The sequence below is a fragment of the Ammospiza nelsoni genome, chromosome 3 (assembly GCF_027579445.1).
Source record: "Ammospiza nelsoni isolate bAmmNel1 chromosome 3, bAmmNel1.pri, whole genome shotgun sequence".
Lineage (NCBI taxonomy): Eukaryota > Metazoa > Chordata > Aves > Passeriformes > Passerellidae > Ammospiza > Ammospiza nelsoni.
The window spans coordinates 12,320,394-12,344,698 of record NC_080635.1 but is presented as its reverse complement, the minus strand read 5'-3'; the positions used below and the strand labels follow the sequence as shown (position 1 = coordinate 12,344,698).

General features: G+C 38.5%; 1 protein-coding gene across 1 annotated transcript in view; it reads left to right on the top strand.

The window, feature by feature from the left end:
• The window catches only part of PPP1R21 (protein phosphatase 1 regulatory subunit 21), a 31,619-nt gene extending 7,541 nt beyond the window's left edge, over nucleotides 1-24,078 (top strand). The window contains exons 7-22 of the mRNA XM_059469366.1: nucleotides 965-1,059; nucleotides 3,304-3,356; nucleotides 5,311-5,460; nucleotides 8,498-8,599; nucleotides 8,676-8,764; nucleotides 9,649-9,785; nucleotides 10,425-10,517; nucleotides 11,855-11,982; nucleotides 12,342-12,494; nucleotides 13,260-13,352; nucleotides 14,437-14,670; nucleotides 16,022-16,057; nucleotides 17,812-17,928; nucleotides 18,833-18,931; nucleotides 20,945-21,073; nucleotides 22,893-24,078. Of these exons, the coding sequence (XP_059325349.1) occupies nucleotides 965-1,059; nucleotides 3,304-3,356; nucleotides 5,311-5,460; nucleotides 8,498-8,599; nucleotides 8,676-8,764; nucleotides 9,649-9,785; nucleotides 10,425-10,517; nucleotides 11,855-11,982; nucleotides 12,342-12,494; nucleotides 13,260-13,352; nucleotides 14,437-14,670; nucleotides 16,022-16,057; nucleotides 17,812-17,928; nucleotides 18,833-18,931; nucleotides 20,945-21,073; nucleotides 22,893-22,922 (1,738 nt within the window). The 3' untranslated portion in view covers nucleotides 22,923-24,078. The remainder of the gene's footprint in view (nucleotides 1-964; nucleotides 1,060-3,303; nucleotides 3,357-5,310; nucleotides 5,461-8,497; nucleotides 8,600-8,675; nucleotides 8,765-9,648; nucleotides 9,786-10,424; nucleotides 10,518-11,854; nucleotides 11,983-12,341; nucleotides 12,495-13,259; nucleotides 13,353-14,436; nucleotides 14,671-16,021; nucleotides 16,058-17,811; nucleotides 17,929-18,832; nucleotides 18,932-20,944; nucleotides 21,074-22,892) is intronic.
• The last annotated feature ends 227 nt before the right edge of the window (nucleotides 24,079-24,305 follow it).

Below are 24,305 nucleotides of genomic sequence, written 5' to 3'. Positions count from 1 at the left end.
TGCATGAGCTACCTATTGGCCAGTTTCTTCATATATTCCTTGTCTATTTTGGATTATTTTGCTTTGTTAGAGTTGCTGAGTTTCTTTGCATCAAATATTGTAAGGAAAGAAAAAAAAACCCCTGTCACTTTGACACCTTTCCCCCACCCTCCACTATATGTGCAGGAGTTCTAGATGTCAAACAGGAAGCAAAACAGTGAAGAATTTGGGGCCCTAAGTTGGGTAAGGTGTGGAATTTGGTCTGAATCAATAATGGAGTTTCTTTGTAGATACATGTATATAATGCTGGAATATGTTACTGTTCATCTCAGCAACCTATTCTCATTATATTAGCAGTCTTAATTACTTAGGTTCACATGTACATGCACAGTCAAATGCAAATGAAGAAAATTTAGAGAAAAATCTCTTGGGAATGCATCAGGAACATAATTGTCATGTCAGAACAGGCAGTATCATAGCAGTGTTTAAATATGGGTTTTGAAAAGCCTTTGAGGTATCTCAAACAGTGATGTGACATAGTTAATTGAATTATTGACAACTCATTGCCTGCTTATTGGAATGCATTGGATGCACAGTAACTAATTTGGAGGCCCTGTTACCTTCCCATCCAAATTCTAGTAGAAAACAATGCTTTCATATAGCTTATATAATAGTTGCACTATAAGAAAATGAGGTGAATTTTAACTCTGAAGTAAATGGAGCTTCTCAAGAATGAAATTTAGGATTTTCAGGTTTATGGTAACTTCCTGCTTTTGTTAGGATTAGGATTCAATGTTGTGTTAAATATGAGATAAAGAGGACAAATGACTCCCACTGTATTTATTCTAACTTCTAGAAGGACACAGATACCTGTACACTCAAGGGATGCCTCTAGTGAGTTATGGTGTTGGTGATACAGATGAAATTGTAAAGGTTTACAATGTGTGTGTGTGTGTGGTTTTTCGTTTGTCTCTTTGTTATTTAGCCAGCAACAGCTAAAGAATCTTCAAGCAGCTTTGGGCAGTAGACTGGAAGAATCTCTATGCATAATTAATGAAAAAGTTCCTTTTAATGACACAAGTACGTATTGCCTTGGTCTGGGTATCTTGTTTGATTCTTTTTTTTGGGTATCCATCTGGAGGGAGTACTCCTTCTGAATTAAAATGTATTAGCTGTAAGAAATGTGGGACATCTGAACAGACACTTGGAGGTAACTGTAGTAAGTATTCCTGATACTTGTCATGGTCTTCTTCAGTAATTCTAAAATACCAAGTTTTTATATGTATAATGAAAATTGCAACTTTTGAAGGCTTTTGAGTGATTTGCCACTTGTCTTATTTAGTGTTGACAGGATGAAGGAACACTGTCAATTTAATAGCTGCTCCATAAAGATTGGATACTCATCTCAAAGAGTATTATTTTTGGCAGGGTATATTCAAGAGGTGCAGTAAGTTAAGGTGGGGGAAAACTGGTGGCTGCAGAGATATTGCATCATTATTGATGCACTTATTACTGGTGGGGAATTTCTGTCTCATTGATCAGAAAACACACAGGGTAGTTCTTACCTGAAGGCTGCTTGGACTTGTTTGTCCCTTCATGGGGGAAAAAAAGCCCTTTGGACCTGGGGACTTTTACCTGAAGCAATGTTTTTTCTGCTTCCTTTCCAACTGCTGCTAGATCAGCTGAAGTGCAGAGGAGCCCCTGGAGTTAGGAGTGCTCAGCCTTTGCATGGCTTTGTTGCAAGCATGGGTTAGTATGTGCTGCTGTGCACTGTGTGCTTCCCTAAACAGCTGAACACAAGGCTGGGCAGGCACTGCCTCCTCTTCAAGACCAGGAGGACCTGGAATAGTGAAAAAGCTCAAAGTAGTGAAGAAAGAGCAGAGAAGTGAAAACAGGCTTTTGAATTTCTTGTATATTTCATTGGTGGCTTTTTGCATTTTTCATTCAGTTTAAAACCTGCTGACAGTGTTTTAAGTAGCCTTAGGCTCTCTAAAAGCTGATCTGGCAGGTGTTGCAGGGGTGAGTGTGCCAAGCTCTCCAGTGGTTTGGCAATCCAGTGAGTCTTGGCTTGGGAACAGCAGATTATCATCTCTGCAGGAAAAGTTGACTCCCATACAGCACATCACACTGAGGTGTTGGTGCCTGGATTGGGATCCTTTTCACTTCTCTCACTTTGCCTGGCATCTGCTGCCTATTTCTGCTTCTCTGGCTTCTTGAGCTTGCATTTTTTAGGTGCTTATCATTGTAGCAAGAACTTTGCTAAAATAATTTATCTGCTCAGCTGCCACAGCTTAATACCTTTGCTTGTGTAGTAGAAAACACTGCAAATAGAGAACATTTCTTTAGTGATAGATCAGTGGAAGTCAGGAGATGCTTGTTTGCTCTGGATTCCAGCTGTCTTCCTATAGACCCTGTAGTTGGCTTCAAGTTTAACTAGCAGCTAATTTCAGTAACAATCAAATGACTGCTAAGCATGATTTACAGAGCAGAAAGTTTCCTGAAACATTTATTTAGAAGTAGGATTTAATAATTTTGGACAGGGTTGTTTTCCTCTAAATGTAACTACCTCTTCCCATGTTTTAATAGCCAAATGTGAATGACACAAAAGGAATAAAAAACTGTAAATTTCCTTTGTGAGCAAATTTTAAACTAAGCTGGTTGTTGTTCAACTGAATTGAGAATGGATGTGACCCCTTTTAAATCTCTAAGGCTTTGTAAGCTGTTCTCTAGGTACAAATAGCCCTCTGCCCCTCTAATTGTGGCTGCTTGTAACTGAATAATCATTCTGGTTACTTCATGACTAGAGAAGAATGCTGAAATACATGGAGAGTACCTCTTAGTCTTAATTATCACCGTATTAAATGTATACAAGAGCTTTAAAAAGCACGGAAACCATTCAAAAATATATTAGTCTTACTTGGCCTCTCCTTGGCATGTAATTGAAATTTGAAGATAATCTTGAATTCTTTAAGTGTGTTTTCTTTTAAAAGATTTTTTCACTCTTGTTTGTGATGAATATTGTTCTTTGGGCGAAAGGAGTCTGCTCTTATTTCTCAAATTCAGGGTCTTCAGATGATTAAATTTGACTTAAAATCTGAGGCAAGTATTGAACTGCTTTCCCTTCCACTTAATCACAGAAATCCTTAAGTGAGGATATTTAGGGCTACTTTATTGGAGTCAATTATTTGTATCTCTTTAGTTAATATTGCTTACATAACCTGTAATATCCCTGCAATTAATTTTCTTTTTTAAATCAGTATTTACAAAAAAATGTCTCTCCCCCACAATTTAACAAGTGCATAAAACTCAATTTTTGTCCTGTAGGATCTGCTCGATACAATGCTCTGAATGTACCTTTGCACAACAGAAGGAATCAGGTAAGTGCTTCTTGTGCTTTCATGTGGCTCTGCACAGCTTTCTATACAGATGCTGAAATAAAACCAGTCATTTTAGTACCTCAAATGGCAGAAGATAGCCTGTCTTACTACTGTCATGATATTCTGAGAGCATTTCTGCCCACAGAGCCCCTGCACTTTTCAAGACCTTGTGTACATTGTTGTTACATCAAGGAGTCTTCATAAAGTTATAGGAAATATTTTTTTATTGTGTCAACCTTCAGTAAGCTAGAAGTTGGAACACTTCATTTTTAAAGTTGGTTAAAACTACAGTAGTTCAGAGGTTTTTTGTTGGAAAAAGGTAGGTTTGGTATCCTAAATTCCTTTTCCCTCAAACTGAGCTTCTTCAGTCACATCACTTGAACTTTAGAGAATGTGTGCATTTGTAAACTGCACAGTGGTGTGTGCACTAAAATGCTGTATTGGGTAACATTACTTGTCACCAGTCACAGCCCTTTCAAGGAATAAATCATGTCACTTTGAGATCTCTGCATGGTTCATTTACATTTTGTGGGATACTTCTTGCCAAAGCACCTCTTACTTGCAGCAGAATAACTCTTATATATTGAAACGTTTTTAGAAAACAGTTTCTGTTCACTGCTGTAATTTAATGAGATTCCTTGGGAATGTTGTTTATTCAGTATTCAAAAATGAGCATTCTGTGAATGGCTGAATATTTTAAGGGTTTTTACAATAGCAAATCAGAAACCTGCATGCAATCAAAATTTTCCTGTGTTGCTACCACTGAGGATGGACTATTCAGCACTGTGGGGTTTTTCTGTTTCCATGTGTCTCTCAAGTCTTCAAGTTAGTGCATTCAGATGCTGCAGGAAGATTTAAAATAGCTGCTTTCTCCATTCTTCAGAAGTGCCTGTAAAGAGACCTTTTTCCCAATAATGTCTGCTGTGAGAGCAGGTGACTTGCTGTTCAGTTTTGTGATGGAAATAACCTTAAATTTCAGGTGGCTGCTGCTGAGTTCCAAGAAAAATCTCAATAGCTGCATGGAAACTCCCTCCTTTTACTATTTTCTGCCAGCACTATGTCAGGCAGCCTCATGCTTCAAGATCTGCAATCTTGAAAGTACTTCAAGACAGATTTTTATGACTGGCTTTGCCAGTGGAGGCAAAATGTTGGTGTATTAGCACAGGTTGTGTGTGTTTCCCTTCCTTACATGACTAATTAACATATACAAGCTGGGTATAATGACTGCTTTAATTACTTGCCACCATCCCAGATCCATAATCAAGACTGACCTGATTTAACAGTCCATTGAGGCATTAAGAGTACATCTCTGAAAGATAAGTTATTCTTGGCTGAAATGTCACTATAACATTATTCTCTTCCCATAAATCCCAACAGGGAATAGTTTTCTTCTCTCTTGAATTTATGTTCCATTCTGGATTAATTTTTTTGGTACCTTCCTGCTTTACTAAAGCCACAGAACAACCTTACTCATGAGCAGTAGCTCAGCTCTGTCCAGGAGAATAAGAATTGAGTGTTCTTGGTTAGAGGAGCAGACACCTTTAATTCTGGGAGAAAACATCATTGCTTTTTACTAATTAAATTGAGGTTTCCTTGCAACCTGGTGTTGAGCTGATGTCAGCAATTAGTCTGTTGTGCTTTGGAAATTTCAGACATGGTTTCTGTAATTGTGCTGACCTCTCAGTGTTTTTGTGGTTTGCAAGTTTGAAAAATGCAGCAGAGGCAAACCATCACCAGTTGTGTGAAATAAAAAGATACTTTGTTGTCAGAGAACAATGTGCCCTTCTGTAGTTTATGAATAAAAATTGTTAAAAATAATTGCTGTTGTGTATTTTAGGCTGAAATAACAACAAGAAAGAAATTGCTGATAATGATTTTTTGTATCCAAACAGGTTTTTTTCTCATATTTAAATAGATCCATTCAAACACAATCATTTTATTAATGTCTTTCCAGCTGAAGCTGCGAGACCTTGCTGGCCAGGCCCTGGCTTTTGTCCAAGAACTTGTAACAGCTCTCCTGAACTTCCACACATACACTGAGCAGAAGGTACAGATCTTCCCCATTGATTCTGCAACAGACACAATATCACCCTTGAACCAGAAGGTAAAGTTTACACACTTCAGCTACAAATATATTCAATTAGTTAGACTTTAGTGAGTGATTGATCCTAGGGAAAATTGCACCACCTTTATTGGAATGCTGTGAGTGTGTTCCTGAGAGCCAGCCCCTCCTGCACGGGACATCTTTTCTGCTCCATGAATTCTCTGAATGTGGATGAGGTGTAGCTGCAGAGAATCCTTTTCCTCTGTGCCTCTGCTAGAAGAGAAATATTAATCAAATCAAAGCTTTGCTTTTTTAATTGCTCAATTGAAGTGCATCTGTTGAAAGTTCAGCTGACTTGTTTTAAAATAATAATGCACAAATATTGCACTGCTGAATAGAGCTTGTTTTAGTTAATGCACTGGGGCATAGGAGATGTTGAGGCAGAGCCTGGTCTTGTGTTCAAAGTGTTTAGCTGTAATATTAAATAAAGAATAAAAGGTAGACTTATATGAGGGAGAGAACCTGGACTCTGTTCCCTTGTCAAAAAACAACTTTATAATCTGATTTTGGGCTGCTTGTGTGAGGAGGTTTCCTGTAACTGTTCTGAAGCTTCAAGTTTGTAAAGCACGTTGAAATTAGTATGAGAAATCTGACTCATCTCTTTTGACACAATTCCATGGAAAGATTTTCTGAGAGTGTCATCCAGAGCTGTTGAGCTGCATGTTTTGACTTTGTTTTCCTCTGCTGTGAACTGGAGAAAATAACTGTGCACTAGGATTTGTGTGGGGATGCATACATGTATGCTTTGGAACAAATTGCATTGAGATAAGAGTTGACTTCATAGTTTAAGGGGATCTGTGAGTATTTAAGCTGCAGGGAGTATTTTATGATTCAGACTCTTAATTTCAGTTTAGGAGTTGCCAGGGCTCAGACTTAAGGTGCTGAGGTGAATTGTGGTTTGCATTGATCAAGTGGCTGCAGTGCATGTGGTGTCAATGTTAACTATGACAAAACTTTCCTGTTCTTTGGAGAACCTCCTATAATCTCCTTTCAGGTAACAAATATGTTTATGAAGGTGGTTATCCACTAGAGAAATCCCTTTCTATTTGCCTTCTCAGTTGTTTCAACTGATTTAGCCAAGAGCACCCTTCTGCAGAGATTCAGCATAGTTTGAGACCATTTTCTTGCTCCTGCCACCAAATGCACTCAGAATGGCATGTCCTTCTTGTGAAAATGATGGGGTTTAGTCATCTTTAAGATTTTTTGGGGCAGGAGTGGTCTCTCTCTTTTTTTAACTTGGCTCAGTGTAGTGACTGCATTATCAGATACTACTGCAGTTTACATTTACACTAAAGCAATAAAATCAGATTTCCTAGACATCTCTCCTCACAGATTTTTCCCTGACCTCCTAGTTAACACTTCTTTATTGTTTTTCAGCACAGCTGAAACAGGCAACTTAATCAGAACCATAATTTCATTTTCCTTTTCTTATAATTGAGTCTGATTCAGTAGTTCAGGCTTTGTTTTCATATTTGTCTCTTGTAGTCTGCCCCACTGTGTATTCATGGCCTAATTCCCTCAATGCATGCTACTTCTCAGGGCTTTTGCTGTGACTTTCCAGCACTGAAGCATCTTTTTTTGCTCACTGAAGCTGTACTTGCTCCTGTATTTTTTATTAATTTATCTATTTGCTTGGCAAGTGTTCTCAGGGTGATTTTTTTTTTTTTTAAATTTTAGTTTTAGCTACTCTACCAAGTTGGTCAAAAATGTCCCCTTAATATGGTAGAGAAGATGAAACAAGTGTCAGGTAGTGGCTTAGCAGACTTGCACTGATTTATTTTTCCCCAACTCCAGGTCTTGTCTGGTGCTTTCAAGCTATTTTCCCCACCAAACACTCAAAGTAGATGTGGACAATTCCCTGACAGGTTCAAGTATTCCTTTTCTCTTTAAGGGTTGGATTGCTGGGTTCTGCTGGGTCTACAGCATCATGCTGGATAATTCAAGTCCTCTCTCTTGCAACACAAGCCAGGAGCATTCTGCATGTGTTATTTCTTCCTCTTTAGATTTAGGAATTTTCCCTAATTCCATCCAGGTTTGTGCATGCATGGATCAGAGCTTAGCATCTCACTCTTCTTGTTAACACTGTGTTACTACACTGTAATAACACAAGGAACAATTAAAACCTCTTGTACTCTGTTTGCCTGGGATCTTTAGCTGCTCTTGTGGTGTAAATAATCAAAGGTGAAGGGATCTTTCTGTGGGGTAAAATAAAAGCCAGGATTGCTTTTGACTACCTGTATTAATTTGTGGAAGAAGCTTTTTTGTGATACTGAGGTACCAAATTGGAAAGCTGATGGTATTGTTACATTTGATGTGTAAGAGTACACCTTATGTTCTCAGGTCTGCTTTTTTGAAGGCAAAATTTACTGTAGGATTTAATGAAGCAATTTTTAGCAAAGTCAGGCAGGTCCATGAGGTCCATAAAATAAGAATTCTCCTGTGATCAGCTGGAGCTCCATGCTTTGCATTAGCATAAGCATGCTTTGACTCCTGTTGAAAACTGGGCTGGACACAGGTGAAAAGACAGAAAAGACACAGGTCTTGCTCTGAGCTTGACTTGGGTTTAGTTCTTCAGTACTTTGCACAGCACAGCTTTGCAAATGTTTGTGCTGATGGACAAGGCTGGGAGGCAAACTACTTTTGGGACAAAGGTGGGATAGTTTGTTCAGTGGCTAAATGGTGCATGGATCTAGCCTTAACTGGATGGAGTTGAGGAAGGAATGCAGGAATGGTTAAAACTATAAAAAGCAATGGTTTGGTGTGCTGTGCATGGCAGCTGAAATGAGACTGGATGCCCTGACAAAGCCCTAGGTGTGGTTTTGCCTGGACTTCCAGTGCTTCTCACTTTCCCTCAAGGTGTTTTTGACTGTAGAAGAGGTTGCTGTGCATCACTGGACTGTTGTCTCTCATTAGTGACATCTTAGGCATCGTTAAGGGGGACCGGGCTTGGGCAAAATGTCCCGTTCAGGTGTTACCTTGACTAAGGAGATCACAGGAGCTGTCAGCAAGCACCGTTTTAAAACCTCTGTGTCCTCAGTTCTCACAGTATCTCCATGAAAACGCTTCCTTTGTTCGCCCTCTGGAGGAAGGAATGCTGCACTTGTTTGAGAGCATCACGGAGGACACGGTGACAGTCCTGGTAAGATTTCCTCCTTTTAGTACCCAAAAATGTTTTTACAGAGCAAAAACACTTACCTGTTGTTTTTTCCTTTCAGGAAACAACTGTGAAGTTGAAGGCCTTCTCAGAACATTTAGCTTCCTACTTAGGCTTTTTAAGAAAGATTCTTCCTTATCAGTTAAAAAGGTACCTTTCATTTGATAGGTCAAATTTAAAGGCACTGTGTCAGGCATGCAGCACCATCAGCACCTACAACTCAAATATTAAGTCAGACTCTGGCCTCTGCTGTCTTAAAAGGCTGAACTCTTTTTTCGTGTGTTTCTTTTTCTTTTTTCTTTTCTTTTTTTTTGCATGTTGTTTTCTAAACCTTGAGATTAGGCACAGCTTTTTGAGGCATTAGGACTAAAACCATGTATTTTAAAGCTCCTCCACACACACCCTCCCTCACAGATGAGACTTGAAAAATAATGAAGCTTTCATTAACGTTTCTTAGTTATTCAATAGCATTGATACTATTCAGGTGCGATACACTGTAACTGTTAATGCCTTGAGCTTCTCTGAGGGTTGTTCATCAATCAGTAAATGTAACAATGTTGTAAAACTTGGCAAGGTCTACATCCTTTCTGCTGGAAAATCTTTGTTCCTGAATTGATTGAAGGGAGATGAATTATAAGTGCAAAGAGCTGCTTTAAGAGAGGGCTTGGACTAAGGAAGGAAAAACCCCCTTGATTTATGCCTCCTTTATACCTGTTCTTGTGCTCCTTAGGAAGCAAAAGAGAATTTATGTAGTAGAGGGAAAAGTCTTCAAACTTAAATTGCTGCAATCAGTTCCTTGCTGTGAGAGTAAATCATTCCTGGCTTGTGACAGAAACACCTGGGAGTGGCCATGCACACAGTAATTTTCATGTATTGCTAAGTTCCTCTGCTCTGTTAGCCTTTTCAAAATCAATTCCTGGCCTGCTGTTGCTTTCCACTGGGGAGTAGAGAACACCTATGTGCTCTAAAACTCATGAGCTTGTTATTTTTAAGACAATTGCTTGCTTTTAAAAAAATAATTCATATATTCCTAGTTTGGAAGAAGAGTGTGAGTCTTCTCTTTGCACAGCTGCTTTAAGAGCTAGGAATATGGAGCTGCACAGAGACATGAAAAGGTTGACTGCAGTCTTTGAGAAGCTCCACACATATGTCAGTCTTCTGGCCTTACCAAGTAAGTGTCAGTGCTGGCTTGGCTGGCTACCTGTGACTGCTTTTCTGTGGGTTTTTATGGGATGATTGACAGTCTGCCTCTTAATTATGAGTTAGTTAATAAACTACATTTTCTTACTAATCATCACTTCCAGCCCCTCGTTTTTGTAAGGTTATAACAGCTGTCTAACTTTACTAATAAATAATGAAATAAAATTAATAAAATGAGGTAAAGCCTTTGTGTGTATGTGTGTGGGGAAACTATCTCCAAATGCATCCTGTAAATAGCAGTAGAAAAATATTTATTTTATAGTTTCAGGTTATTTCAGTCTTCACTCTTTCTGAAGGCCCAGATTGTCTTTCCTACAGCTGTGAGCATGTCTTTCTGTATGTGTGGTTTTTGACACCAACACAATTGATATTTATGAAATCTGAATAAAAACTAGGGGACTTGAAAGTCTTTCACCTGCCTATTCTGCCAGAATTGGCAGATACGAGTATTTGATATTGAAGGGGAAATTTAAGTAAATTAATCTGTTGTGACTCATCCTCCATGCAAATGGTTTTAGTAGGTGGAAACTGAATTATTTTTAGAGCTAACTTTTTTCATTCATGCTCAAGTCTTAGTTTTGTGGTTTTCCTTCTTATGTGTTACTCTTAGGTACAAGACCAGAAGGACTCCTTAGGACAAATTACAACTTTGTGTTTACAAACATTGCTGCAGGTCTTCATGGATTCCATGACGTTTTAAAAGGTAAGAGTTGGGAGTGTTCTCTTGTTTCAGCTTTGCTGCTTTCTTGTTTAGCATAGCACACATGCACTGTCTCTGTAACAGTGCTGAAGGTATTGTATGTGATCAATCTGGTTTGTTTTACCTTTACAAGCTAAGAAACTAAACCTACTAACCACTTGTTTTAGACATTCATGCATAGCTTTCATTCCTCCTTTCTCTTAGCTTTGTTCCTCAGAGTTGCTGGATTATTTAATTGTGGCTCTCCAGATTTTCCTGAGCAGCATCACTTTACTTTCTGAGCTTCATTGCTCTGCTGAAACTAGCACACAGAATGGAATGCTGTGAAATGTACATATTTTCCCTGCATATGTAGTATTGACCTAGTACCTGCCTTCAAAGTTGAATTCTTCCTTCCTATTTTTAAGGTGATGACTATTTTTAACATGAATATGTAACCAAAGGTTACAAAGAAGTCTGAGTTCTTTTTGAAACTTGTCTTCTTCTGGAAAATGGTTTACCTTACTTTTATCAGAATAACATGGATATGTTTTCAGTGAAAGGGTATTTGGTTAAACCTCAGAATTTTGAATCTGATGTTCCTGCATGTCCTAGAATTTCAGTACCATGTAGCTGTTTCTGGGGAGAAAATAATCCCCAGAATGAACATAATAGTGGATTTTCACTATTCTGCTGTTTAAACATTAAGCTTTCCTAATTTTAAGCAAAATTAGGATTTTTTTCCTAATAGCATGAGTATTCTGGCCCCATTTTGCAGAGTCCTTCTTTTAAAGAAAAAAAGAAGATATTAAAGATTGTACCTCACACAAAACGAGACCCTAAAGTATGAGTTTTGTAGCTTAGGTAAGTTTAGAATACTTTCTACCTCTTAATCTGGTCACTATAATGTAAATTCAATCCAATTTATACTTTAAAGGAAATACAGAAAATAGAAGCAGTGAAGAAAACTGTCAGTAGAATTCATTAACTATCAACAGAAATATTCTTAATATCTCACACTCCCATACTCCAGAATGTTTTATTTCTCTCTACTTTCTCAATCCCAACTAATTTTGAACTTCTTAAGGTTATTTCAGTTTACAGTTTGTGGTGGTGATGAGCTGGAATTTCTCCATTCTGTAGCAATAGTACTCTGTTTTAAAATAGGTGCACGTTGTTCACTTGTCAATTACTTTTTTTTAATTAGGCTGCATTGAGAATGTTCTTACATGAGAAATACTTGATTCTTTTTAAATGTTGGTGTTATTGAAATTAATATATTTAGGCTAAGATGCTTTTGTGAATGATTTTCAACAAGTTTTTTATTCTTAATTTGGCGTAATATGCTTTTCATTTTCCAGATATTTCCAAGCACTATAGTCAGAAAGCTGCTTTAGAACAGGAAGTTCCAACTGCCACACAGAAACTCATAACTACAAATGACTGTATTTTATCCTCTGTTGCTGCTTTAACAAATGGAGCAGGCAAGGTAATGGATATTTTTCAAACAATGCCTTAACTTGTGCAGATTTTTAAGAAACAAAAATAAACTTAGCTGAACCATTTAGAAAATCTGTGTGCCTCTGATATTAATAATCTGTAGTGTCATGTTGATTCTTGAGTTATTTTCAGGCTATGAGTTTAAAACAACTGAGTGATAAAAGTAGATCCTGTGAGGGGGATGCTGTGTGTTAGGAAGGTCTGAGTTACATGGAAGAACCTGCAACTTGCTTCAAAGTCTTGTTAAGAACTCCAGCTTCACTAAATACTTGTCTTTTCAAAAAATGATTGCTCCAATGACTCTTTCTGGTCAACCTAATTCAAAGAGCCACTTCTTGATGTGTTTAGATGGCCTCGTTCTTCAGCAACAACTTGGATCACTTCAGCACCTCTCTGAGCTACGGCCCCAAGGGAGGAGCAGAGTTCATCAGCCCTCTCTCAGCTGAGTGCATGCTGCAGTACAAGCAGAAGGCAGCTGCTTACGTGAGGTCCTTGAAGAAGGTTGGTTCAGCCAGTGTGCCTGCATAGAGGGAGCTCAGTTCTGCTGGTGGTTATGCCAAGCAGAACACAAACTAAGGGTTTGCAGGGTTTGGAATGGTAGAGATTGTCTGAACAAGAGGTTTTGGCTGAGGATATAGCAATAATGCTGAGGATAGCATTGCAATAATGCTGCTGAAAACTTTGGTGTGTAGTTGCCCTCACAACTGAGGGTATGTGCCACTTCTGGCATTACCCATTTCCACTAATCATTTCTGTGCCAAGACTCCAAGGAGAAAAGGGTGTCTGCTTATGTAAATTTTCTCATGTATTCACCTGGAATATGGAGTGAATGAAAACATGTTCTTACACTTGCATTCACTGGAAGACATAAAGGGAAAAAAAGGAGGTAAACTGGGGAAAATGTGCTGAACCAAAGGATTAAATGCTGTCAGATCTCCCTGTTGCCTCCATTAAAATTAACAATTAAGTGATGTGCTTATCAGTTGTCACTAAATCACTTTACTGCAATGTTTGTAAAGAGGACCTTAAGATGCCTTTGATCATTAATACTCAGAGTTTTCTGAGCACTTTTTAATCAACTGTTCCTTTTGGGGCTATATTTCTTGAGAGCTCAAACTATTTTTTCCTTATACCTGGTAAACACTTGGAACATAGGGCTTTTTCCCTTTACTAAAGTAAGGAAAGTAGTAAGAAAAGAAAAGCAGAATGCATATTCTGATCTAATGTGTAACATGTTTTGAGAGGGTTTTTTTGGTTTTTCTGCAGCCTTGTGCAGATTCAGTGCCTTATGAAGAGGCTTTGGCCAATCGCAGAGTTCTCCTGAGTTCTACAGAAAGCAGGGAAGGTCTTGCACAGCAGGTATTGTACTAACATGTAAGGCAGTGTATTTTGTAAAGGTGAACTTGTATCAAAGTATCCAATTTATGTCTGTGGTCATGTCTTGTAGAGTTTTGAAAGTTAAACCTTTGTCAGGCTGGGTTATCTGCAGGATGTACATATAGGTAGATATAGGAGTCAGGATTATGTCATTGATACCTTAATTTGGAAATACAAGAAGTCAGGTAATCTTTAATAATTAAAATAAATGCAAAATAAAGACAGGAATAAGGCATACTAAAGGATTAATTTTTAATGATGTGTACTGATTTGAGTCCTCTTTTGGACTATGCAGGAATTATTTGCACTGGTTAAGGGCACTGATCTTTCATTGCAGTTAGAGTGATAGATTAGAGTTTCTATCTGCCAGTATGCATATATATACATATTTTTTTTTTCTGGAAGGTGAAGCAGGATGGGTAACATGGTATTTAAAAGGCCTACACAGTTTGTCTATTGCTTCATGTGAATGAGAATAACTAATTAATACTGACACTTTATTAGCTTGCATACTCAGCCTATGCTTGATTCATTGTTATTGGGCTGTTACAGAAGCAAATACTTTGGTAATTTTTTTCTTTTGTAGTTACCAATATTCTAAGTGTATTAGTAGGAGTGAAATGAATTTCAGCAGAAATGTGCAGTGATTAGATTAGATGTGTTCTGTTCCATAGTTGTTTTCTTACCTGGACAAAGTGGGTGGTTCTGTCTGTGTGAGGTGGGACAGCTGGGAGGAGACAGTTTGTCTTTCTAGCATAGGAAAAGCTAGTGATATTGCCAGGTACACATCTTTCAACTTTTTATAAAATTCTTCCCTACTTTGGTTTTTCACCTACTACAATGTTGCCATTTTCATGCATGTGTCAAACTAATTAAATAATGTGGCCATTTTTGACAAAGAGCCACAGCTAAGCACACAGCTCAGAACAGTGGTTGTTTACCTGCTGCACTTTGTTAGCTCACTTATGTAATGGTTTAAAATAATACTGCCCTCAAACATTTCCTGTGTGTGGGTTTTTTCCTCCCTGGGTTCAATAACCTGGACTGTAAACTTTCCCTCCTAAAGGTCCAGCAGAGTTTGGAGAAAATTGCAAAACTTGAACAAGAAAAAGAACACTGGATGTTGGAGGCTCAGCTAGCTAAAATTAAGCTAGAGAAAGAAAACCAAAAACTGAAGAACTCTCTCAGTGGACATTTAACTGAAACTATCCAGGAGCATTCAGTCCTGCCAAATACAGCAGAACAAAAGAAGGAAACCACAGAAAAGAGTCTGAGGGAACCTATTAAGAGCACCAGTCTGGTAAGTGACCTTTCCTTTCAATAGAGAAAAATCCACTTTCTTTAGTAGCAGTGCTGTTTGATCAGTGGAACACTAAAAATGAAAGCCTTTTGACTGTATTGAAAAGCATTCACTCTTGGGGTCCTTGTCTTTGCAAAGCTGCTTGCAAATTCTTTCTGCAGAGTTGGGCACTTCTTGGATTTTGAGACTTTGTTTGCTGTCTTTAGTATTGTGAAGATATTTTTGTAGTTCTGTCTATGTGTAACTGAGGGGGAAATAATAGGTGCTTAATCTCCTGATTTGTCTGTACTTAGGGAACTTTGCAAGTGCTGTGTATCTCAGGTTGGGCCTGTGTTTCCAATACTTTTATTCATCTCTAGGTATGTTAAAGCAAATGAAAGTAGGTAGGTAGTGATTGTCAATGGATTTGAAGACTTATTGGGGTCAATTTGAGTTCAGCAATTGCTTTTGGAAATGTAGCACGCATTCTTTCCTTGCTGTTCTGTGCTGGTAAATGGCTTTTTCCTGTTTACTAACATATTTTAAATGAATTGGCCTTTCCCCTGAATTCCACTTCTGAAGTGGCATAGTGGTATTAACAGGAATGTCATCTGTAAGAAATAATAAATCCACTCAGCATTCAATAGAATTATTTTTTTGTCCTCCCTGCTTTCCTGCTCCAAGATAAAAGTAACCAATGGGTGGTTTGAAAGCCCCAATTCTGAAGTACAATGGCATCTTAAGTTTTTGATCCCCTATTTGATTCCTTAGGAGTTTGAGGAACTTACTCATGGGTCAACATATTGTATGAATGTTCCCCTTAAACAGGAATCTCTAGTCCTGTTGAGATCAGGGGGAAAAAAGCCCCTTAGATTCTCTGGGAAGATATCCTTGCCTGAAACCAGGTATTGGCTTGCACTGCTCCTGTAGAGTTTTGTCAGTGCTTACTAGGCAGAGGGGAAAGGAAGGAATTTGGAAGGTATTCAAGAAATCCAGGTTGACTTTCCTTCCTCTTAAACATGACAGGTAATGTTTCAGTGTGCTAACGTGGCTCTGAATTAGTTTCATATGATCAAGCAGTTGCATAACCATGGGAGCCCAGCTGCATCTTGTTGCTTCTATTGCCTTTTCCCTGTGTACCTCCTAAGACAAGAGAGATATTTTTGAGCTGGTGTCAGGTTTAATTCTGTTCAAGGCACTCATGTAACCACTCTTGTTTAATTTACAGGTGGAAGTACTTAAATTTGATTTCAGTTTGCATGGTTGCAAGATTGTTTAAATTCAAAGTCCTTCTAAGACTGAAACCAAAATGCAGCTATGTTTTCTATTTTTTTGCAGTTTCTCATTAAGTGTATTTTCTTCCTTGTTCTAGATTGGAATGTTGACTGTAACTACTGATAATGAAAAGGTAATCTGTTTTAAACATTATTAAAGTCCATCTGTTAAATACTTCAATTCTGATTCTGCTAAACTTATTCCACAGGTCTAATTACCAAGAATACTCCTGTATAATGGCACAAGTTGACCACATAGTCTTTATATACTAAATGGTCAAATTTCTGAAATCCACCTGTTCTTTAATTTTCTTTTTCAGTTAGTGAACTGTTATTTGGCCCTTGTGAGCCTTTTGGAGCAGTGTGAACTGGAGTCAGGGTCTGCTCTCTGTAATTTGAGGAAGGCACTGGTCATTGTGGGAATCTATAAAATCAGAGGGTTTTGGGAAAGCTGCAAAAGGCAAGGCCTCAGAGACAGCAGAACTGTGATTAGAGCTAAGCAGTAGCCATAGGATAGGTCAGCAGAAAAATTATGTAAAAAGTAGAAAAGCAAGGACAAATAGAACAATGGTCTGTGTATTAACACTTGGCTAGAATAACTCCCTAAGCTACAGAAAAGTTTATCTAGTGAGATATTAGGGAGTTCTAAGCTTAATAATGGAGCTCTGTGCATTGTGTTTAAGGCTTACAAGTAAGTATTGTATTCAAAATAAGCAGGCATTGTTTTACCCAAAGGCACATGTGCTTATAGTGGTTGGAGAGAACTCCTGTCAATACGCTCTTGCTTTGTGTGATGGGTCAAAAAACTTATTTTATAAGTTCTTGGTCTGCTGCCTGGGATGTGAGCTGCTGGCATCTTCCCATTGTCATCACCATGTAATGAGGCTGATGCTGGAAAATAAACCAGCTCAAGGCGCGTTCCTGGCAGTCCCATCCTGTTGGTGATGTTTACAGGGACCCTGGCTGGCGATGGCCTGGCTGTGCCTCTGGAGCCCCAACTGTATCCCAAGCCTCCACTCTTAACCCTGGGGGAAGGGCTCAAGCATAAAACACCCCTATCTGCAGTTGCAAAGCACAGGTCTCACTGAAACAAAGCTTGAACCAGCCCTCAGGGTAAATGTTAACCCTTCATTTAGCCCTGCTATAATGTAACACTTGCTGCAGCAGGAACTGCTGAGAGTAAGGTTCACTGCTTTCCCTTTTCTGATATCACCGGGAGCTGATGTGTACCTTAGTGCACTCCTCCTTCTGAAAGTGTGATTGAAAAGGGGTAGGGGGCTAGATAGTAACTGATACAAGTCCTTAGAGGCTTCTGCACAGTGCTGAACTTGAAGGTAATGACAGATCATGTGAAAGCTGACTCCAGTGGGTTAGTCTGTAAACTTCTGATTTGTTGGTTTTTTTAATTTTTTATTTTCTTTTTTAATTTCAAATGTCTAAAACTTCTGGAACATGCAACATTAGTAATGGTTATGATTTTTGTATGCTTCTGAAATACAGTTATGTGAAGGAATTCTTCCTTGTTGGGAAGAGACTGTAAGTTTTCATGTAGGTGAAAGCTGTTCACTTCTGGATTTTCATCTTCATCAGACACTTGATATATTAAAACAAGTTAAATTCTTACCTCTTCAGTCAGCTCCTTGTCCTGTAAGGAAATCTGACATTGAGTCCCCATCAGAGTGACAAATTGCAGTGTGGCCTGCTGTAATTCATCTGTTGTCTTTGTGGAATTTGATACTTTTTGATCAAGTATCATCTCTATCTTTTTGATAGAGCAGCTGGGGCTCAGAAGGAAAGAATTAAAAAAGTCTATATAGAGGCAATGTTGTGATTTGGGTATTCAGTCTACTAAACATCAATGTTGTTTGGTTGAACTTTTCCTTGCCAGGCTCCAGATGTTGAGTCTCGTGAAGACCTGATAAAAACTCACTACATGGCCAGGATAGCAGAGCTGACCTCTCACCTGCAGCTTGCTGACAGCAAATCAGTGCACTTCCATGCTGAGGTGAGCATGCAGGCAAGGACAGTAAATCTCTTTTTGAACTTCCAACAGGCAAGTGCTGTGATAGTGAGTTTCAATACATGGAGCATAATGTTTTATAATAATCTGTTCCTGGAATATTTTTGATTGTGGTCTGGCACGCATAAAAACGGATACTATAAAAGAACTTTTTATGTTTAATAAATCCTTTGGTAGCCTTGTCTTGGCTGTATTAAGTAGTATAATGTGTGTCATGTATAGATTTGTTCACATAAGCTGAAGCAGCTGGCTTTAGTTACCATGGAAGTTTTGACTTAATTTTATAGTGATGCTGATGTCATTCAAAAATATTTGAGTGTATTATGAAGTGATGGAAACAGCTCTCCTGAGAAAATTGGCTCTTAGGCAGAAGTTATACTGCAAGAATGAACAAGATGATGCATTGTATCTATGGTTTCCTTTTCATTTCAAGTCATGAGGGACTTTTCTTGAAAGTAGTTGCTGTTTTGATTTGTGTAATAAATGATACGGAATATACTAAAGCTCCAGGTTAACAGAGCAAATCCTCTTAAATGTTATTTTTTTAATTGAAGATGACATAGTATGGATGAATCATCTTTTCTGTGATATTTGAGCCTTGTGTGAAGTGAGTTGTTTGCATTGCTTTTTACTTATGAGAAGTTTTGTAGCAGTTACATGAAAAATACAATATTTAGAGGATTGGCAATATGGTAGCTCTGTAAAATGAAACATTTCATGTTAACTATTCCATTACCTCTGCATTTAAAAATGTGCACAAGCTCTTGAGTTTCTTGAAATCCAAGTATCACAGATGGAAAAGTCCAAAGCAGGCACTTAAGGATGCCACCAGGCAGTACTGAGGAAGTGACTTTTGTCCCTTGTACCCTCCCTGTCCTGTTCTTGGTAGTGTCGAGCACTTGCCAAAAGACTTTCTCTGGCAGAGAAGTCCAAGGAATCACTCACAGAAGAGTTGAAGCTCGCCAGTCAAAACATCACCAGATTACAGGCAAGTAAATTTTTCTGTAATGTAGTAGATGCACTTTGTAATCATGTGTAAGGGGAAGTTAGAGCAGAAAAATTACAACCATCTAGCCTGGCTATGCCATTCCTAGGTCCTGTGTAGTGGAATACAAAATCCAGTGGTATGTGGAGAAGAGCCTTGAATAATACACTTTAAATCCCAGGTATAAAGTTGAAGTGGAACATGCTTCCAAGAGAAAGTAATATTGCCAACTTGCGTGTTTTAGCCCATTTGATGTCAAGGATTTTCAAGAAAATGAGAGAGTTGTAATGCCAAAAGGGGTGGTGGTTTGACTGATTCCAGATGAAGTAAGGAATTGTTAATCCTTTCTTGCACCTGGGTCTGAAAGTTTTAAAAAATGCCAGGTTGATTTGGATTTTTTTAATATAGGTACCTTAATATTAAGCAAAGATAGTTATGGGTTAATCTTTAAGAAGCTGTTGTTAACAAAAATCAACTCTTATGCCATCCTGTGAGTCTCCTCTCCCTTTGTCCTTCTCCTCCACACAACTGAGAAAGAAGCCAGTAATACAATAAAGTATAAATAAATACACAATTCATAAATTCCTTCGTGTTTTCTTTACACTTAGTTCATATTATTATTGCTCATCTGTCTGTGATGGTGAGTACCAAAATTGCTCCATACAGGCTGTGGATATAATGTTAGAAGCTTTGAGCTGTTGTGCCTGTGAACAATCCTTTTTAAACACTTTCTTGATTTGTTCCTTTAAGAAATTCCACAATAGATGTTGAACTCAGCATGAGATGTTAATTTTCAACTGCATTTTAAACTTCCTAGGAAAAGATAGCAGGCACACACCATTTATATGTTTAGTAGTCTGCATAGTACTGAGTAATACTGAGGTTGGAAGGGTCCTCTGAAGGTGATTTATCCCCTCCTTTGTCAGAGCAGAGAGTTCAGATCAAGCTGTGGAGCTGGGTATTTCCTATACAGCCATGCTGGTCTGCTGCCACAGTCACTCCATGACTTAGGCATTGCATTGCTCCTTGTTCTGTCCTTGATAATTCAGCTTTCCTGGGCCCCTGTAACTTCCAGAGCAGTTTTACCTGGGACCTTGCCAAGCAGAAAGAAGTCAGAATCTACTCCTCTAGGTCTAGGAGTCTAAGGTTGCTGTAATTCTGCTATTCATCTTGCTTCCCTCAGGATCCTGAATGCCACTAACTCAGCCAAGGCTGCCATTGGCTTTCACATCCCTGAGCAGCTTTCCCTTATTTGTGAGTAACAGGTCCAGCAGGGAGCATCTCTTGGTCCCACTGATCACTGCTATCAGGAATTTCTATGCCACACTCAAGACAACTCCTCAGTTGCTTGTGTTCCACCTTGCTGCCCTTCCAGGACGTGTCAGATAATTAAAATCCCTAATGAGGATCAGGGTCTGTCAGTGGGAGATTTTTATCTGCTTGCAGCAGATGCCTGTCATATCACCCTGTTGCTCTCCTACTGATCAGATTTATTAGTCTTCAAGCCACTTCTTCACACAGAGCATAATTTCTTCCCTTCTGTCCTCCCTGAAGTGTGTTTATCCCTTCATTGCTGTGTTCTAGCCATGCACACTATCCCCCCATGTCTCTATAATCCCAGAGACATCATAACTCTCTCTAGCTCCATGTGGAGTGGTGCTTCCTTCAGCTTTGGATGTGTGTGCAGGCCATGTTTTAACCCCACAAACATTACTTGTTTCCTGGCTGGAAGCAGTGGTGGAAAACTTAGCTGTTACCCTTTTTTGTAAGCCATAAAAAGTGGGGGGAAAAATCTAAAGGAAACAACACAAAAATAAAGGGAACAAACCATGCATGGGACTTCAGGTGAAAGAAAAGTAGCTGCTGACTTCCTTTTATAAAACAGGGGTTTTTTTAGCTGAATTGCACACACTCAGCATCAAAAGTGGAGCTGACTAAGTGGAGGTGGAAGTGTGCTGCTTTGCCAGGTATCACTAACACTGAGCCAGGGCCTCTGGTTTTTTCATTTTCCCTTAGGATGAATTGATGACGACAAAGAGGAGCTATGAGGACCAGCTGAGCATGATGAGTGACCACCTGTGCAGCATGAATGAAACCTTGACTAAGCAAAGGGAAGAGATTGACACCCTAAAGCTGACCAGTAAGGTGAGCTGGCAGTGCAGCTGGGGTGGGAGGGTTACATTTGGTGTTCCTGCAGCACTGCCCTTGGACAAAACAGCTCACAAGCTGTAATTCTTGTAATTCTGTAAGCTCTGAACCAGTTGGAAGGAAAACTCCAAACTTGTTCCTTCAACTTTCAGTGAAGAAAACAATTCTTGCTAAACATGCATGTGGGAAAGAACAAGTTCTTCATGTCACTGCTTCACATCAGGTTCTCAAAGTGTACTCTCTGATGGCAGATCACACCATTTTTTTGTTTAAATGTGGTGAAAATGGAGCTATTTGTAAACTCAGCTGTTGAGGCTGGGTGGTTATGATGTAGTTCTGGGTGGAAGTGTCCTTTCTGCACTCCTTTGGGTTGCAGCATGCTCTGTCCTTGGCAGCTGGTCTCTTTCTCTGTTTTATTTCCACATTCTAGCTCATCTGTCCCTTGTGCAGGAATGAAAAAGTTGCCACTTGTATTCTTCTGTGAGCTTGAAATGCACACTTAAATTCTTTACCAGGCAAGGAGTCTACCCACTTGTAAAAAAATCAGAAACAGATTTTTTTACTTATCTAATGATGAAAAATACAGAAGTCTGCTTTTTTGAGCAGCCAGTGATTAAACCATGGTATATCCTATTCTGATACTTCTAGGGAAGAACAGATGTTGTGAAGGCCTTTTCACTTGTCTGACTGTGAAACAAATAAATTATTATCATTATTCTCCTTATTTTTGGGATGCATGGAAGCAGGTACCACTGAAGGATTAATAAAGTAAAAATAATAAATAAATTCCATGTTCTGATTAAAGATCCTATTATGGTGATTTTTATTTTTTAGAGTAAACTTTTCCCCCTGCTTTTCTTCAGATTTCTGAGTGTTTTAACTTGGCTTTGTATTCTTTAAAATGACTTTGTGGTGTAAAAGCCATTGTGTTTGCAGAAGGAAGCTCTTGGCTGCATACTGACCGTGGCACTCAGTGTTTTTATAAAATGTTTTCTGGAATTTCTCACTTGCCATAACTGTAAGAATTGAAGTGGTACTCTGTCTGTAAGGACCTCAGCACAGAAGCCACACAGGTTTTCAGATGTTAACAAATGTAGAAGGGAATACATTCACTTGGAATCCAGTTGGAATCCAAGTGATGCAGTTAAAGCCCTTATCACTTGGAGAGAGTTGTTGGTTAGATTCAAAACAAATGTTATCTTCAGGAAATAGGAAGACTGAGAATTGCCAGCAAGTAACTATTGCACAAAACTTTATTTTAAGCTCCACATTTCCTTTGTGGAATTACTGAAGGTCAAGTGTGAGTTGGCTAACTGTGGAACAAACTCTGTTCTGAGCTAGGAATAATCTGTACAACCTGAATTAAAATAAAATTCATTTTGGAAAAAACTCCATATGGTGGGGGTTTTTTAATGTGATACAATTATTCTGTAAGAAGTTATTTGGAGTAGCACATGAAGGAGGGTTGTGATTTCACTTGCCTTCACTGCCCTTACAGAATTAAGTGTATTAATACAATTGAATGTCTTGGGATGTCCCTCAAATGCTTTGTCACAGGTTTCAGTTGTAGTAAGGCACTGTGGTGCTTGTTTGAGATATCTGGTACTTGCCTCTGTTGTGCTTATAGAAACAGAGGAATTTTCAGAGCAAATGGTTGCAATCTGTCAAACTTAGGAGTCTGTGGAGTGTTTATTTTCAGTCTGACTGTACCTTGCTTGCTGTAGGCATAAATTATTAGACATCACATTTTGTATGTTACCTGTCTGGACTCCCTTGCCTGAATGATAATGTTCTCTTTGCTTGTTTCTTGTTGCAGGGAAATTCTAAAAAGAACAAAAATCGATAGTTTACAGCTGAGTCTTTGGAAGCTGCTGCTGCACAGGATGCAGAGAGTGACCATTCATTATCCAGTTCCTGTTTGTTCCAGGAAGCTGAGGCTGGTTTTGGGTCTAGTAAAAACTGAATTGGTGCTGTAAATGGCTTGAAAATATTTAGAACTTGTTACAGATAAAACAGAACTTAATGTTGGCTCTAAACCAGGAAATACACACTCTGTGGACAATTTATATAGTAATTACCTTCAGTTTTTACTGTGCACTTTTTAAAACCAGGTTTTGATTTCATGTAACAACTTCAGGTTTTGTATATTTTCAAATATGTTTCTGCATTAACAAATTTGGATTGGTGCAGTAGGTGTCTGTTTTTGAGTTCTCCATTTAATGGTCAGCACATGTACATTCCATTACTTATTAATAACAGTTTAAAAATGAGTTTGGAGACTTTTTTTGGCCATGCAAGCTGTGCAGTTACTGTAAATGTATTCCTCCTGTTCTCAGCCCTCTAGAATTAATTGAAATTGTGGCTTGAAATGATTTTTACAAATTCACCAAGTAAATGGGATCATTGTTAGACTGCAACAGTGGAAACCTTTCCTGCTTGTATTTGGCACTTTGGATTTGGAGGTGAAGAGCACAATTTGGCTGAGTTGGGCTACTTCAGTGAAATTGCTTTAAGGCATTTCTGTAACATTTTGTTTACACACGTATGTATATATATATACATATTGGTTGAAATAGCTGTTTAAGGCTAGAGGAAACTGTGATTGTCATTTGCCCCAAAAGAGTGAAACAATGTGCGTAGAATAGATCAGCTTACTGTGCTCTCTTACAGTAAAGAAGAATATGAAATATGTAGAAGATTTAAGCACTGAACTTGCAAAAGGTCTTCATGGAATTGAGTTGTGATGGATTCACTGGGGGGATGCACATGGCTTTTCCTGTGTTTTCAGAAATTTGTGAACTTTAGGCCTCTCCTAAGTTGTTTTCTTTCTTTTTTCCAAGTGAAGTTTAATATCACAAAGTTTCACAGCATTGATTGTTGGGGGTGGGGTTTGTTGGTTTTGGGTTGGGTTTTTGTTTGGCTGGTTTTTTGGTTGTGTTTTTTTGGTGGGGTTTTTTTTGGGTTTTTTTGGTTGGTGTTTTTTTTTTTTTTTTTTTTTTGGTGATTTTCTGGGTTTTTTTTGTTTTTGTTTTTTTTTTTTTAATCAGATGCTGTGCTGCTCCACACTTTTTACACCAGTCTTCTGTTCCATAATTTCCATTATGGCACTTATTTGTCCCACAGGGGTTTACTCTGATATCAGATGTGCTGAAATGTATTATCAGTATGTAATAATAAAATCAACCACATGAAACCAGCTTGACTTTTTCCTTCCTTCTGGCTCTGCCCA